Source organism: Triplophysa dalaica, chromosome 23 (genome assembly GCF_015846415.1).
Source record: "Triplophysa dalaica isolate WHDGS20190420 chromosome 23, ASM1584641v1, whole genome shotgun sequence".
In the NCBI taxonomy this organism is placed as follows: Eukaryota; Metazoa; Chordata; class Actinopteri; order Cypriniformes; family Nemacheilidae; genus Triplophysa; species Triplophysa dalaica.
In genome coordinates this window covers 11,730,213-11,746,730 of record NC_079564.1, presented here as the reverse complement: position 1 = coordinate 11,746,730, position 16,518 = coordinate 11,730,213, and the positions used below count along the sequence as shown (strand labels likewise).

The following is a 16,518-nucleotide window of genomic DNA, read 5'->3' as shown; positions in this document are numbered from 1 at the left end:
GAGATATGGGGAGTGAATTTATGAAAGTTCAGCCCTGTTTTGTAAATTGTATATATCTTTCTTTTTTGCCTTATTGCAGGGAGACAACACAGTAATGTAGTTCAGTAAAGAAGTGACAATGTTTATTATAATGGAAACTTGCTAGGCTACCTAAACGTGTGCTGGTGAAATGATTGGTTCTCCTGCACTATTGAATGATGTTTGTATTATGGTGCCACCTAGAGGACACAGCGGTTAGAGCACTGTATGTAAAAAAGTTGCAAGCCTAAATAATTGTGAAAAAGATTAAGATTAATTTTGGGTCGATGAAAATATTGAACCCCTTACCTGGTCTTTGATTAATTTTTTATTTCATTGTTGGTCACAAATAATACTCAAAATAAAATCGAATTACAAATTATAAAACAAGTCCTAAAGAAAGTCATGTATGTGAATGATATTTGAAGATCAAGGCACACATAAAGCTTCTCTGACCACATTTGTGTAGAAAAAAAGGAATGGAAAAAAATATTTTCTGTTGTTTTTCAATTCTTATTTCCTATCTAAATATTTATTTAAAACATACACTTTAGGGGATACTGACATTTACAGTCTTTCTAAAAACAGACAATAACAGGCACCTTACTGTATCTCCAACTAGACAAAAACAAGAAGCAAACTATATGGTTCATGGACATAATAAAATAAACTGTTTGCTATTAAAACATATATAGACGTGTCAAGCTATTTTTATTATGTCAAGCAATTTCATGGGAATTTTAATATAGACCGAACTTTAAGTTTAAATTGGCGTAGTTCTGCAGTATGTGCTTGGATGACTCTTTTGAAGAAGGGATTAATGTTTAATGTTTTAAATCCACTGGGGCTTCTTTTGTCTTTCTTTCGCTCTCTCTCTCTCTCTCTTAAAATCATTATAAAGGAGTGAATTGTGGTGAATTAAAGGTGAATTATGAGAATTTAAGAGTGTTCAATTATCATTGATGATATTGATGTAAGATTAAAGACCATGTTCTAAGACAATTTGAAAACTTCTGTTTAAACGGTTTGTGTCATGTAAAGTTGTATTAGCAGGACATTGATCAATGATCATTTCTCCATGCAGGTATCAGAACATTCAGAGAACCATGGCCACAGATGATGAACCGGCTGGTCGTGTGTCCGACAGAAACAACACTGCAGACACAGACGGTGAATCCACGGCACAGCCTTCAGGTTTGAGATGGTGGTTTTGATTTGAGGAGGTTTTAATGTTGTATGCAAATTGCAGATCAGTGTAGTTAGAAAGCTGCCTGAAAGATTAAATCGATAATTTTCAACAACAACAAAATTTGTGAACAATGAAACAATTTTCTTTATATTAAATCAAGCTACATTTGCATCAAAATGGCATTTTCCCTCAGAGATGACAATCCAGATCTCTCACATGATGATATGTTTAACTGTGGTGTTTTTAGATCAGAGAAGAGACAGTTCTTCATCTCTGGTCAACATACAGAACGTCACCCTGCTTCTTCAGTGTCCAGCTGTGAAGTTTATCACTCACCCAGAATTCTTCACTGTCCTCCATGCTAACTATGTAAGTCACAGTGAGAAGAATCCAACGAAGGGTTTTCATATGTCTTCATGTTATATAATTGTGAGTCGCTTATTTGTCACAAAGATACAGTATGTTGCAGACTAATGATAAAGTTTTTGTAACCAACAAAACTTTATGAATCGTCTTAATGTTTCTTGAAGCATGCAAGCATAATATTATTTAATATGAATATCATTTTACTGTAGGGCTTTATTCTTTATTGGTGTTCCTGTGGCTGAATTGGTCGAACATTATGTTAACAGAACAAATGTCTCGAGTGGTTTCCGCTGGAAACACACATACTGATATATTACTAAAATGCACTTTAGTTGAAGGGGTGATATTGATTCATCTATTTGCAGATTCTTTCTTTGTCCTAAAAGCAAAGCATCAGATCTCAATTAGTCAAAGCTGAGATAGTGGATATGTGAGAGAATGATTTTTGTTTGTTTAAAAAAACATGTGTCTGTATGTGCTTTCCTACCCGTATTCTACAAGTTAACACTTTTACAAAGACCCTTAAAAATATAAAGCATTGATTGAATGTTCACGCTTGTGCTGAACTCTTGTCCTCAGGGGGCATACAGAATGTTTACGAGCAGCACCTGCCTGAAGCACATGATCCTGAAAATACGCAGAGACGCACGCAACTTTGAGCGATATCAACACAACCGCGACCTTGTCACTTTCCTCAACAAATTCGCTGACACTCATCTGGAGCTCCCCAGAGGTTGGGAGATCAAAACAGACCCGCAGGGCAAGGTGAGCACTTTCAAGCAGCTTACAACAAGACATATTTTGTAAAACCATGTTATAAAATATTTTTCGTTATGCTTTCTGGAATACTTTTATTGGAGGCGTTTAGTTACTGAGATCGAAACGGACAAAGTGATTAATTTCATTTTTTTTGTGTGTTATGAGTAGTCGTTCTTCGTGGACCACAACAGTCGTGCGACGACTTTTATCGACCCCAGAATTCCCCTTCAGAACGGCCGACTGCCCAACCACCTCACGCACAGACAACATTTACAGAGACTGCGCAGCTATAGTGCTGGAGAGGTACACAAAGACACAAACAGCTTTTAGGTTAGCATTCAGCTTTTCAGTCTTTTGCATTATGATTATAATTATGTGTGACATTATGTCAGGCTTCAGAGGTGTCCCGCAGCAGAGGAGCATCGCTGGTCAGCCGGCCCGGAAATGGTCTTGTAGCTGCCATCAGGAGTCAAAACCAGCCTGATTCAGTGCCTCTAGGTTAGTAAACGCAGACTAGCTTTGTTTTTCTGATTATGATGACCAAATATATATTAGATAAAGGTAAGGATTGGTAGGAGGAATAGCAAATACTTATATAAGCAACAAAGCTTTTTGCAAATTTCATTAAACGTAGCACCCATATTTTGATATGTTATTTTAAGTATTGGCTTTACAAGTGATTTCATCTTTCAACTTACTATTTACTACCCATGAATGTTTTTACTCCGTCTCTTCAGATTAAAGCAGTTAAAGTAATTTTAGAAAGTATTTTTTTTTCAAAGTAATTGACAAAATGTATAATAGGAGGCTTAGTTAAAATGACGATTTTGGGTGAAAATTTAAGGCAGCAACATTTTTTACAGTAAAAAGTCATTGTTGTTGGTTTTTGTTTTGCTTTATTATACAATATTTTGTATTTGTGTTCAAGACTTTGGCTACTCTGCTGAATAAAACAATAGAACCAATCAATTGGTACCGATAGAACAACATTCAATCCAATTGGAATAATGCCCAAAACACACAACATGAAGGCATTTTATAATGGTTTATTAAAAAAAGCTAATCTTTTACAATCGTTTTTTTAATGGAAACCATTAGAATTTCTCTCAGCAGGGTTATCATTCAACTTTCTGTATTCTTGCTTCAGGTTACAATGACAAGATTGTGGCCTTCCTTCGTCAACCAAACATATTAGACATGCTGCAGGAACGGCAACCCAGTCTAGCCAGGAATCATACGCTCAGGTGAGGCCATGCATTTGCTTGCGTGATGTACAGAATGGAAAAAAGTATTTTGTTTGTCAACGAAACAACACACTCTGACAACACCAGCTGAACCTGTTGCTATCTGGGAGTTTGCTATGATTGTATTTACCTTTGCTCTTATGCTGTACAAATATTGAACTTTCTCCATCTTCATTTGCCTAATAAGACATTTTTAAGTGTTGCATACTAAGAATGTTTAAAATGTCTAAAGAGCAATGTTTTTGACAGTGAATCAGCATTTAAGTTTGTATTGGTAAGTCAGGCATTAAGTCGGGGACTGTTTCACGGATGTAGCGAGTTTATTGTTATCTTAAAAGCATTCCTCAATTCACCCTATTATAAATCCATCCAACAAAGGAGAAGTGCATTACTGTTACATTTAAGAGCAATTGACAGCCCATGAGATCAAACCTTTCAACCGCCTTTCAGGATAGAAAACAAAAACAATGAGAATCGAAACCTGATATCACTTGAACGAATAGCTTTGATGGTGTTTTTTCTGTCAGGGAGAAAATCCATTACATTAGGACCGAGGGCCCACAAGGTGTTGAAAAGCTGTCTTGTGATGCAGACGTGGTTATGCTGTTAAGGTATGTTGACAACTAGTCATCTTCTGTTCTCAAGGTAACCGTAAGTGAGTTTGATGCTGTTTGTTGTCGTAACAATGTGTGTTTTGTTTTGTCTTATTTTTTATTTAACATGTTTTCTGTATTCTGAGTCTTAAAGGTACAGTTTGTAAGTATTTTGCAGTTAAATAACCCTAAACCCCTAGACCAATGTTATATATATTTTTCAGCTGAGTACTTACAATATCTCAAATGTTTCCAACTGCTTTTAAATCCTGAGAAAATCGCCATTCTAAACAGTGGACCGGGGACACTTAGTCGCTTGTCAAGTGTCATAACCACGTTACCCTTGGTTACCGCCTTTACTGATGTAGCAACCGCGTGACACTGTCAGGCAGATGCGGAAGTACTTTGTACCATCTGTCCGTCTAGCATTATTGCATATGATGTGGTTACGTTCAAAATATTTTTTACTATGATTGATTTCAACACTTAAAACTCTGCAGTGTTACAACACCATCGAATTGGACAATTACTGTAACATCTATGACTAACAATTTAGTTTTAAACCTTACATTACTCGGGTCTAATTCATTATGATGAAATAAAATGATATCATCAAACGCAACAATTATAAAACTTTATTTCTTTTCCGCTTCCGCTAACATGATTTCTCGTTCCCGTCTGATTGATGTATCAGCGGTACTATCATCAGTGGAGTTGAAGACAACATATCCCGTCATTCCACGCTTCTACACAGCGCCATCAAGCCACACGATTGTTGTTGTTTCGATCGTGCGCCCTCTAGTGGCGATTTCTACAAACTGTACCTTTAAGTTACTAGTTTTCTCACTGCAAAAAATGACGTTCTTACTTAGTCTTTTTTTCTTGTTTTCCAGTAAAATTGTCTACAAATTCTTGAAAAAAGATGCATTTTCTTGGTGAGCAAAGTGACCTAAGAAAATAAGTCTTGATTTTAGTAAAAAATATGAAATTTCAGTGAATTTGTGCTTAAAACAAGCAAATAAATCTGCCAATGGGGTAAGAAAAATAATCTTGAATTAAGGTTTACCTTTTTCTTAGTCACTTAATTCAAGATTATTTTTCTTACCCCATTGGCAGAATTATTTGCTTGTTTTAGGTGAAAATTCACTGAAATTTCATATTTTTTGACTAAAAACAATACTTATTTTCTTAGGTCAGTTTGCTCAACAAGAAAATGCATCTTGTTTCAAGAATTTGTAGACATTTTTACTGGAAAACAAGAAAAAAAGACTAAGTAAGAACGTAATTTTTTTGCAGTGCTTAAGTAACAACATAGATTGGTGTAAGAAGCATACCTAAATTTTAAGTAATTATTTGCTCCAAATCTTCACTCCACTATTGCAAAAAAAGTCTCGCATTTATTTATATTCATTTGTGGAATGTTTCAAGCAGTGATGTCATTAAATTTTGTGTAACTCTTTCCCGATGTGTTGAGCAACATGAGAATATTAATATTATTTTTCTTTGTCATGCAGTCTATTTGAGGAAGACATCATGTCCTTTATTCCCTCTCACTCCTTCCACCCGGGTATCAGCTTCTCTCCACGCTGCTCCCCTGGCTCCTCACCACAAAGCTCACCTGGTACGATCACATTTCTCCAAGTGCTGTAAAATCACTTATTGCTTAAAAACAAGGCTTGTGTCATTGAATTATTTTTATGGTTTTGCTAAAAATAAGTTAGATCTTTAAAAAGGACGAACAGACATTATCTTTAAGAACTTACCGCAGTAGTCTTATAAACCATTACTTATTCAGTTTCTTAATAATAAACATTCACATGTTGACTTCTCAGACCGTCTTTCATTTCAATTTCCATTTGTGGAAACGTGAGCTGGTCCCTCGTGTATAGCGGTGCGTGCCAATACGCAGCAACTCTATTTTCTTAACACAGCAGGAGCAGTCATTCCCCACATCAGTATTTGTGGTTGCAGTTCAGCCTCTCTCATGCTGAAACAAATCCCTGGTACTTTTGGGCATCCCCCTTGGCGGGACATTTTTTGTCAACTCAATCGTTCACACACGCACTGCGGGAAGACGTGACTCAAATCTGCTTAATTTTATGACGGTTATGTCCCGCTGTGCTGCGCAGAACGTGCTAGCACAAGTTTAATGAGCCTGTAGGATTTGACAAGCAATGTTGATGAAAAAGCACAATTATTATAGCGTGACATACCCTGCACCATCTCTAGTGCTGTTTTCACATGAAGGGCTCTAGATATTTTCAACATATTTAACCAAGTTAACACTAAATATCTTTGCAATGCGTGAATAAAACCTCATTACATTTTGTATATTCATTCCTTGATTTCATTCGCATTTGTGTTTTTTGACAGGATTGCAAAGGGCCAGAGCGCCCGCTCCGTACCGCAGAGACTTTGAGGCGAAACTTCGCAATTTTTACAGGAAGTTGGAGGCAAAAGGCTATGGCCAGGGGCCAGGAAAAATTAAGTAAGTGTGTCTTTGTGTGTGTGTGTTTTCTTTCGGTGAAATATGTGTGGTAGGGAGAAAAATAGGCCCCATGGATCTCCCTTTTGCACACGGACGCAGGGATTTTTTTGCATTTAATAATTTTATTTATCTGATGCTCATTTAGGTTTTGCATGTTTTGCATTTTGTTGATACTGTGAATTCAAGACCGCAGTGTTGCTAGCAACGTGCTCTTGCAATTTCCCATTTCTTTTTCTTGGTAACATAAAAATGTAGTTCCCGCATATGTAAATAATTTACTGTTAAACTCTATATTTTACAGCTCTAAGAGTCTGTTCACTTTATGATATGACATTGATGATTTATTTTCTGGTGTTGTAGGCTGATTGTCAGAAGGGATCATTTATTGGAAGGTACGTTTAATCAAGTGATGGCTTATTCTCGCAAGGAGCTCCAGAGGAACAAGCTCTACATCACTTTTGTGGGAGAGGAGGGGTAAGTCAACTGTGTGTTTGTGCATCTTTATAGGAATAGTTTCTTATATACATTCAGTTCAATTGAAGTTTATTAATATGGCACATTTTTACAATGTTGCATCATTTCAAAGCAATTTTACATGACAACACAGAATAGAGGAAAATTATTAAACAGAAAACGCATGAAATATATAAACCTGCTATTATAATTTTAAAGGGATACTTCACCCAAAAGTGAAAATTCTTTCATCATTTACTCATTTTCGAGTTGTTCCAAATCTCAATACATTTATTTATACCAAGCAGATCTTGCCCCCCATTTACTCCCATTGTAGGAAAAAATACAATGGTGGTCAAAAGTGCAAAAGTGCAGAACTGTTTGCTGTCCTACATTCTTCAAAATGTCTTCTTTTGAGTTCAACAGAACAAAAAATAATAAAGTTATTTTCCTACAATGGGAGTAAATGGGGGGGCAAGATCTATTTGGTTATAAGCAGTCTTCCAAATATCTTTCTCTGTATTCATCAGAACAAATAAATGTATTGAGATTTGGAACAACTCGAAAGTGAGTAAATGATGACTTTCATTTTTGGTTGAAGTATCCCTTTAACAGTTGTTAAGTTAACACCGTGTTGTTTTTATGTTCTTCAGTTTAGACTACAGCGGCCCATCGCGGGAATTCTTCTTCCTGTTGTCTCAGGAGCTTTTTAATCCATACTACGGTCTGTTTGAATACTCGGCCAACGACACGTATACCGTGCAGATCAGTCCCATGTCTGCATTTGTGGAGAACCATTTAGAATGGTAAGAATTTTTCTCTGTCACTATCATTCTCTCTTTGTCCCTCATTATCGCTCCTTAGACTTGGAATGTTTTTGAAGTTCAGCTTTTGTTCTCTGGTTGATGTGGTGTGTGGTTGAAGAATTACATGCCGGTTGGTCAACTGTAAAGAAAAGCATGTAGTGGTGGTCACGCTATGTCTTTGTTTTGTCTCTCATTATGGCATTTTGACTGACGGGAGAAAGGCGCTTTAGTTGGGTAAATTATAGCATTATGAGACTAAATACAAAGGCAAATTCTTAAGGTTTGTCTTGAACCTTTGTTCAATGTCAATGTTTAAATTCACAACTTTTTTAAGGATTCAAAAAAAACATACTTAATTTATACCAAACATTGCTTCTCTACCTAAGCACAAACAATTCTATGAATAATGCAAAAGCAGGAGATTTATTTCATTCAAAGTCGCACTTCAAAACAGTAGTATGATTTTTCTTCTTTTGATGTTTCCTCGCAGGTTCCGATTCAGTGGGCGAATATTGGGTCTGGCCTTGATCCACCAGTATCTGTTAGATGCTTTCTTCACCCGGCCGTTCTACAAGGCCCTGCTTAGATTGTGCGTCTCAATGGGTCATTGAAAGTACGATAAAGTAACCAGAACGTGAAATCTGATTGTAAGTCTGTTGTGTTGTATGTCTTTCTATAGAGTGACAGATCTGAGTGATTTGGAATACCTGGACGAGGAGTTTCACCAGAGCTTACAGTGGATGAAAGACAATGATATCACGGATATCCTGGACCTGACCTTCACAGTGAATGAGGAGGTCTTTGGACAGGTGCTTCTGGATACTACCCTCTCCCAACCATTGGTCAAACAAACACGTAGTCCAACCCCAAACTCATACCATTGGTCAACCAACACAGCACAACAGAGCCACATTACTGTTACCGTTATCAGCACAAAGGTTTTGGTTTTATACCCAGGCCAGAAAACACACATCCTTATAACAAATATATGTATAGCTTGAATGCACATGTAGGTCAAACTACAAATCACATTAAGATGTCATAATAAATTCATAAATTCATAAAAATATAAGACATGGATATGCAGACTTGCATTTATTTCAGAAACATTTTAATAATATTGTAAACATGAAGTCTATTGCTTCTTATATCTTTGACAGGCATTGACCATTTTTGACCTCTTGACAGGTGACAGAAAGGGAACTGAAGTCGGGTGGCACTAATATCCAGGTTACGGAGAAGAACAAGAAGGAGTACATTGAGCGCATGGCCAGATGGAGAGTGGAGAGAGGGGTAGTGCAGCAGGCCGAAGCCCTTGTGAGAGGTTTCTATGAGGTGTGTATAGACATATATGTATAGTATTATAGTAATATAAATATATATAAATTCATAATAGTTATCAAATTCATGCCAACCCCCTTTGTTTGTGTTTTTTAATGTAGGTTGTAGACTCTCGCCTGGTTTCAGTGTTTGATGCTCGTGAGCTGGAGCTGGTCATCGCAGGGACGGCCGAAATCGATTTGAATGACTGGAGGTCCAACACAGAATATAGAGGAGGTAAGATAAATCTAAACATCCATCTAATGATATATCAACATTATTGTCTTAAGACATTTTTCATTGGGAGGGTTCATATTTCTGTCTAAACTTCCTAGCCCCATTTAAAATACAAGTGGAACGTAGTGCAAACATCAAGAGCTGTATGTTCTGCAGTGAAATGCTTGAACTGTACTTTCCCCTTATCCAAAAGTAGGCTTAAACTCTTCTTTTGTTCTATTTGAAGTGGTTTCATACAGTTTTGCTTGAAATTCTCTTATATGATTTGCAATTGAGATTTTGTGGGATCAATAAGATCTCATCTCACCACGTATGCCAAAACAAGTATCCCATCTGTTGGGATCGCTGTTCATTACATAGAACAGAGCTGTTGACATTGAAAGCAAAAAGGGTGAATTTCATTAAGCGGCTTGGTTGTTTCATAGTGTCAAGATGACCTTACTTGAAACTGGAAGCGTTGTTTACTTTTCTTGCAAAGCCTATGATATGTCAACATAAGCTTATCTGCAATCAGATGAAGGGGCTCTAAACTAGGCTGCATTTTCTTCCCGCTCTCCTCGCCTATATCAAAAATAAAATTTCTGTCACACACCTACTATGACTTTCTTTTGTGGAATGCAAACGTTGCTCATTTCTCCATCACCCTCCAGGTTACCATGACGGGCACATAGTGATGCGATGGTTCTGGGCTGCTGTGGAGCGCTTCAATAATGAACAGAGGCTTCGTCTGCTGCAGTTTGTGACTGGCACATCCAGTGTTCCCTACGAGGGTTTCGCAGCACTGCGCGGTAGCAACGGCCTGAGGCGCTTCTGCATTGAAAAGTGGGGAAAGATCACCTCTCTGCCAAGGTATACTGCAGAGATAACACACACAGATGTTAATAAATAATAATAATAATGACTAGATTCTGAAGAAAATGTAAGTGATGCTTGCCATGGCAAAACTCAGACGTTAACATCAAGTTTTAACATCAAGTTACCATGATTAAACATGATGTTTACATGTATTAGCATGATGCTAACAAACTGCATGTTACCAAAGTTAACACAATTAAACAGCATATTTCCGATTAATAATCAAGCATGACACAAACTGTAATGTTAAATTGCTTAAATAGCCTAAAAAACACCTACTGCTCCTTCACACAGGCTGGCAAGCGCCTCACGAGCACCTCACAAGCTGTCTGTATGATTTTGAAAACATATTAATTGTTGTGTAAACTCAAGCATTATATATGCGATACTAACACATGACAACATTAAAAGGTTATCCCATCTTTCGGGGATTTAAATCCCATTGTTTTCACAGCCATGGCTGCGCGGTTCAGTATTTGAGCATTCTAGTCAACTGTGAGCAACAACAGTGGACCGTTCCGATTAGCATGTTGTTAAAACGACTTGCATGTTGCTAGCGTGATGCTAAATCTATTAGCATGTTGCTAATAATAATGAATTCATTAACAACCCTACTAAGTTGATGATAAATCAAAATACTCATGTGAACAAGATCAACCAACTTTTAATCCATTTTCCAATTTATTTTAAATGCAAAAGTCAATTTTTAGGAGTAGATTCGATGCATTTAGAGTTACAGAAAGGCTTGGGATCTCAAAACCTGTAGTAATTTCTGTAGTAATTTTCAATATCATGGATATAATATCTTCGGAAGGAAGTGTGTTTTTAGGAACACTAAACACTGGAATAGGTTGTTTTTCCAGGGCGTCAAATTGGTTGGTCAAACACTGGGATTGAAATTGAAGTGCGTTTAGAGACTGATCTTTAATTGTATATACCATAGCGGTCGAATATGAGAGTTACGACACTTCATCTCGCCGCTGTGTGGTCAAGCGTGGTTCATGGAGCCCTAAATAGTTCCAAACAAATCCATGGTTCCAACCTATTTAAATGGCTTTTCGCCGGACAGATAACAGCAGCTGTATTTGCATACATTTTGCTTAACGTTAGCACATTGTGTACACTGATTACTATGTTGACTACATTTATAGCAGCATTTTATCTTGGGAGTATACAAATTTAAATCTTTGTTTCATTTTAACATATAATTTCAACTGCAAACTCGATAAAGTGTAAAACATGCAGTTGTTGCCCCAACTGTACAGCAAATGCGTTTAGGAGACACTGAAATGAATGGGCTTGGAACTATCGGATGCTCCACATGTGGTAGTCAGAAAAAAATTATATATTAAGTTCACTCAAGCAGTGTCAACAGGTTCTTGTCTAAATACTGAATTAATATTTTGTTTAGCAGCCTTGGATCTGACTGTTAGACACACTTAGGACAGATCTGTTTCCTGTGTTCACCTTGAAATTTCGTTGCACCCTGTACTCCTGGCTAACAGGAGGGACCAGGGATCAAAGCCTGACGGCGTCAGCGCTAAACCACAAGCTCATATTTCTCTGTCAGGGTGAGAACGACTGTGAATTTGTCATTTTGTGTGCACAGCGTCAGCAGCTCAGCTAAATAAGGACAATGTGATGGAAAGGATACAGATGCCTCACTCAGCTTCAGAATTTCACATGGTCTGCCGCAATGAATGTGGGGAGCGCTTTTGCTTTTCTGTTTTAGTGCTTAACAGAACTTCAGATTCATTATTTCCAACTTGCTCATTTTTAGTGCAAGTTGGGTAACGTGTTGCTCATAAAAAGGGGATGCACATTAGCATCTTTCAAATGTGACATCTGATGGTATTGTGGATTGGACAGACATGCACATTTACACATCAAATGTGCCATTGGGACAGGACCTAAAAATGTATTTCAATCAATACTAAAAAGTTTCATTAAAAATAGTTATATTTAAAAAAAACAGGATTGTGTGCTATGTACTGTATTGTTTTGTTTATTTTAGCATCACATTGTTGCATCACATTTGTTTCAATCCATGGTCACACTTGACTTTTCGCTGCATTGACTTCCATTTATACGCATGTGATTGCGACAGACCGGAAACGAAAACCTGTCCGAAGATATTTCGCATTTTCAAGTTTTGTGAACTCTGACCTCGTGAGTGCGTGAGACCAACAGAAGATCCAAATGTCACAGCGTGACCTCTCGGTACAGGAATGTAAAAGGTGGAGGAATCGTTCCCGCCCATTTCGCAGCACCGTCTGAACGAATTTCGCATGCTCAACATTTAATCTGCACACGCCATTAGGATGCTGCCTGAGTAGACTGTAAACAGCAAGGTACAGGACATGTCGGACAACAGACTTGACCTTTGGCCCCATTTTTTTTGTCTCTTGCAGGGCGCACACATGCTTCAACCGCCTAGACCTTCCTCCTTACCCATCATACACCATGCTGTACGAGAAACTCCTAACCGCCGTGGAGGAGACCAGTACCTTTGGTCTGGAGTGAAGGAATGCAGGACATCTACAGTATATAACTTCATTTTTTAAATGCGATTACATTTTCAAAAACTAAATCCACAAGAGACTTTTTAGAGATTTGTACAGAAATTGTATCTGCGCAATTCTGTGATTTAATGATTTAACTTTTTGTTCAAAAAGACTTGAAATAGCATGTTTCTGCACTAAAATTATGTTAAACATATAAGATGCATATTGAACCATTCAGTCATCGGGGGAATATGATGGAATATGAATTGTGATGTATGCAATCTAACTCCAGCCTATTGTATTGAACTAAATGAATTCATATTTGTCTTCAACATCCCTCTATTGGAGCACTTTTCCACCATCGCACCGGATCGTTCTCATTGCTTAATGGTTCCACTCCGTGCCGATCCATGCCAGCCAGTACGTAAGTGGTTTCATTTTCCACATCAGGGCTGATAACAGACATTTTAAGAATGTAAACACTAACATGTCACACGCTGCCTTGGTAGCACAAGAGACTGAGCTATAACGCCTCTGTGTGCATTCATTAGCACGATTCAGAGCCGAGAACAGTTTGTAATCGTGCCGTGTTGAAACCAGGCTCACGTGGAAACATAACTGTAACCGTTTCAGACTGTGCTTAGAAAGGATGGTGGAAAAGCGCTCTTGGTTTGGCATCTCTTCAGGCTGTTGCTACGCACATCTGCTGTACAGTAACATCTTATTCAGATGTACACTTGTGTCCCAACCCAAGACTATACATTATGTACTCGCCCATAGTGGATATATTGTACATTGGAAGCTATTACAGTTTCCGTTGAAGGAAATGACAATTTTGAGTTGCCGCACATTGAGCCCACTGAAAGTGTCTATCATTCAACACTCAAACAAGTTTTTCACAGTACAGTACTCATAGTGTCTCATTGATTTTTGTTTTGTGTGAACACGGTACCTGCACTTTATACACTGCTCACTTGGTTTATGTTCGGAATGGAATACTAGCATACTGCTGTATCCTGCTCAGTATATTTTTAATAGTATTTGATACAGTACACAATATGCAGCGACAAACGTTTGAACAGTAGTATGCTACGGTATCCTAGTTGTTAAACTCATTAGGTAGCATGTTTAACTGAGATATCCAATGTGCATCCAATCACAGAGTGAATTTAACGATATTTGAAAATAGTATACTTTTAAACATAAAGATGTTCATATAACCAAACAAAATGTAACAATACACGTCAATATATTTACTCATTTGGCAGATGCTTTTATCAAAAGCCACTTACAAATAGGAGAGCATATAAACATTTTGTCAACATGCTTAACAGTACCGTTCGTTTACAAGCCATGCTACAAGGAGGATTAAAGCTGGAGTAAGCAAGGGAGAGAATTAATTTTTTGGAGACACAAGACAGAATGTTATTGGTTAGTCAAATAATGCGGAACAGGTATGTTTTGAAGGATGCTGCAGTTCGGGTGGAGGCTGGCAGTTCATTCCACCACAGGGAGAACGAATATATCATTCTATGCATTGAAAATGTGCATTCTATGCAGAGTATACACACTGTTTACTGAAGAAATAGAACAGGTAGTATGCTAGTATGCTATTTTGAACATTGTGACTCTACTTTGAGGATTGCGCTCTAAAAACGGCTGGGTTATTTTCAACATAACGTTGGGTCAAAAAGGGATAGACCCAACCCATTGGGTTGTAAATGAACCTAGGCTGGGTTTTGTTAACCCAGTTGTGTCGATATAAACATTTTCTGGGTTCATTTAACTAATCGGCTGGGTTTGTCCCTTTTTGGCCCAATTATTTAGAGGACGATGCACTCAAACCTGATTTTTCATAGATGTAGCAGATGTCACGTACCTCACTTTCTCTGATGCACTAATATGGTGAGTGCTTCAGTTTAAGATTAGGTAGTACACATGGACACACTTGACAAAGGTTATGAATTCGACTTCACACTAAAACAAAATTAGCAACACAAAGCTCATCTGTACTGCCCAATGCGACTGGTCAAGATAGAAATAACTCATGATTTTTTTTTACCAATAATTTAGTTTCTTTCTAAGGTATTTTCTAACATTCTTAATGCTTCTTAATTCCAGTCTACATTAATGGACGTTGCCACAATTTTCTTTTTGTAAATAAGGAGTCCACATTCATGAATGGGATCTCCAGCGGGTTAAAATGATCGCAGTTATTGCATGATTTATTTTTCCTCAGTTGCAACAGTTATGCATACATAATAACCACTGACAACAACAACCAAAATGTAAGACGACATCCCGTTGTTAATTTACTTGTTGTGAAATATATTATGTGGTATTTTAATGTATCTGTGAATGCTATTTTCTTTGATGTCACATTCCATTGGATAAACACAGCTCAACCACTCTGATACTGTAATTCCAGACATAGAAAGTGAGATAGTCTATGGGTGGTCCAAGCTACCGTGAGGCGTTTTGCCATTTTAACAGGTCCTTAATACAGTAGCGAACAACCATTTTAATGCATGCAGGCTCTGACGGTGTGTATCATTGTAGTTTTGCATTGATATTGTCCTAAACAATATAACTGACCTGTGAGGGGGTGAAATTGAATTAAAATGTGTTTAAATATGTGATCTTCTTGGCTTTGAATTTTGTTTGGAATATTGTACACTACTTGTAATTAATGGATTAAAATGCACATAATTGTTTTAATGATTATTTACAGAAATGGTAAAATGACTGAAAATCTGACCACTTGCTGTTGTATTCTGTTCAGTTATGTGTTCTGATTATGTATTTATATAATTTTAATTTGCATTTTTGTATTTTCTATAATTTTTTGTACACGGCTATGAGTTTGAAATACTGTAAGTAATGAGACTCCATCTGAAAACCCTTTACTTGCAATGAAATGAAATTGTTATTGAAAATATGTAAATAGAATCAAATAACTGTAGGTCAGGGTAATATTTCTGACCTGTTCTACATGAGTAGACTTGGCTGTGTAGGTCATTCTGCAATTTGGCTTCCTTTGGCCTACATTACTGTACATAAATGTCAATAAATAATCTGTTTGTAATATCTTGCATTACATGTTTCAGTGCACACATACTGTACACACCCATGGCTATAAAAATCATTTCAAAGAGGCAAGCACATCAAGTTGTGGGCAAAATACATATTTTATACGAACTATTGCTGCCCTTGTACACACACATTTAAAAAATACACAAATATCCTCGTCCTTACACTGTTGAAACACTAGGGGGCAGTTTGCATGTTTTGCGAACAGAGTAATACAAATGATGTCTCCTATTTTGAGGTCACGTTCTTATTACTGCCAAATAGCGCAATATATACAGTCTCAAAGTTAAACATGTGGGTACAGGGTTAAGGTAAATTTGAGTGAGTTCAATTACGTTAAAGACAAAAATGTATAAGGGATTTACACGCTTTTAAATTTATGTAGGATGTGTGTGAGGTTTTGTTTTATTTAGGGGACCAAACAACCCCGAAATTATAGTCAAATCAGATGTAGTAAACATTGTGGGAACTAGCCTATAATCCTTAAAAATGGTAAAATAATGTGAATATTAAATAATATTAGTTAAAATGTAAACACAAGAATATTAATATATTATGTAGGTTTAGTCTTCCATCAACGAAAAAAAAATTTTGTA

At 37.0% G+C, this 16,518-nt stretch overlaps 1 protein-coding gene across 1 annotated transcript in view; it reads left to right on the top strand.

Moving 5' to 3' along the window:
* Positions 1-15,840, top strand: part of LOC130413630 (E3 ubiquitin-protein ligase HECW1) — a 54,298-nt gene extending 38,458 nt beyond the window's left edge. Inside the window, exons 13-29 of the mRNA XM_056738983.1 lie at positions 1,103-1,212; positions 1,455-1,576; positions 2,153-2,338; positions 2,501-2,635; positions 2,725-2,830; positions 3,480-3,576; positions 4,104-4,187; positions 5,684-5,790; positions 6,543-6,657; positions 7,018-7,131; positions 7,764-7,916; positions 8,407-8,505; positions 8,596-8,725; positions 9,105-9,251; positions 9,359-9,473; positions 10,124-10,322; positions 12,740-15,840. Of these exons, the coding sequence (XP_056594961.1) occupies positions 1,103-1,212; positions 1,455-1,576; positions 2,153-2,338; positions 2,501-2,635; positions 2,725-2,830; positions 3,480-3,576; positions 4,104-4,187; positions 5,684-5,790; positions 6,543-6,657; positions 7,018-7,131; positions 7,764-7,916; positions 8,407-8,505; positions 8,596-8,725; positions 9,105-9,251; positions 9,359-9,473; positions 10,124-10,322; positions 12,740-12,851 (2,131 nt within the window). The 3' untranslated portion in view covers positions 12,852-15,840. The remainder of the gene's footprint in view (positions 1-1,102; positions 1,213-1,454; positions 1,577-2,152; positions 2,339-2,500; positions 2,636-2,724; positions 2,831-3,479; positions 3,577-4,103; positions 4,188-5,683; positions 5,791-6,542; positions 6,658-7,017; positions 7,132-7,763; positions 7,917-8,406; positions 8,506-8,595; positions 8,726-9,104; positions 9,252-9,358; positions 9,474-10,123; positions 10,323-12,739) is intronic.
* Positions 15,841-16,518: the final 678 nt, after the last annotated feature.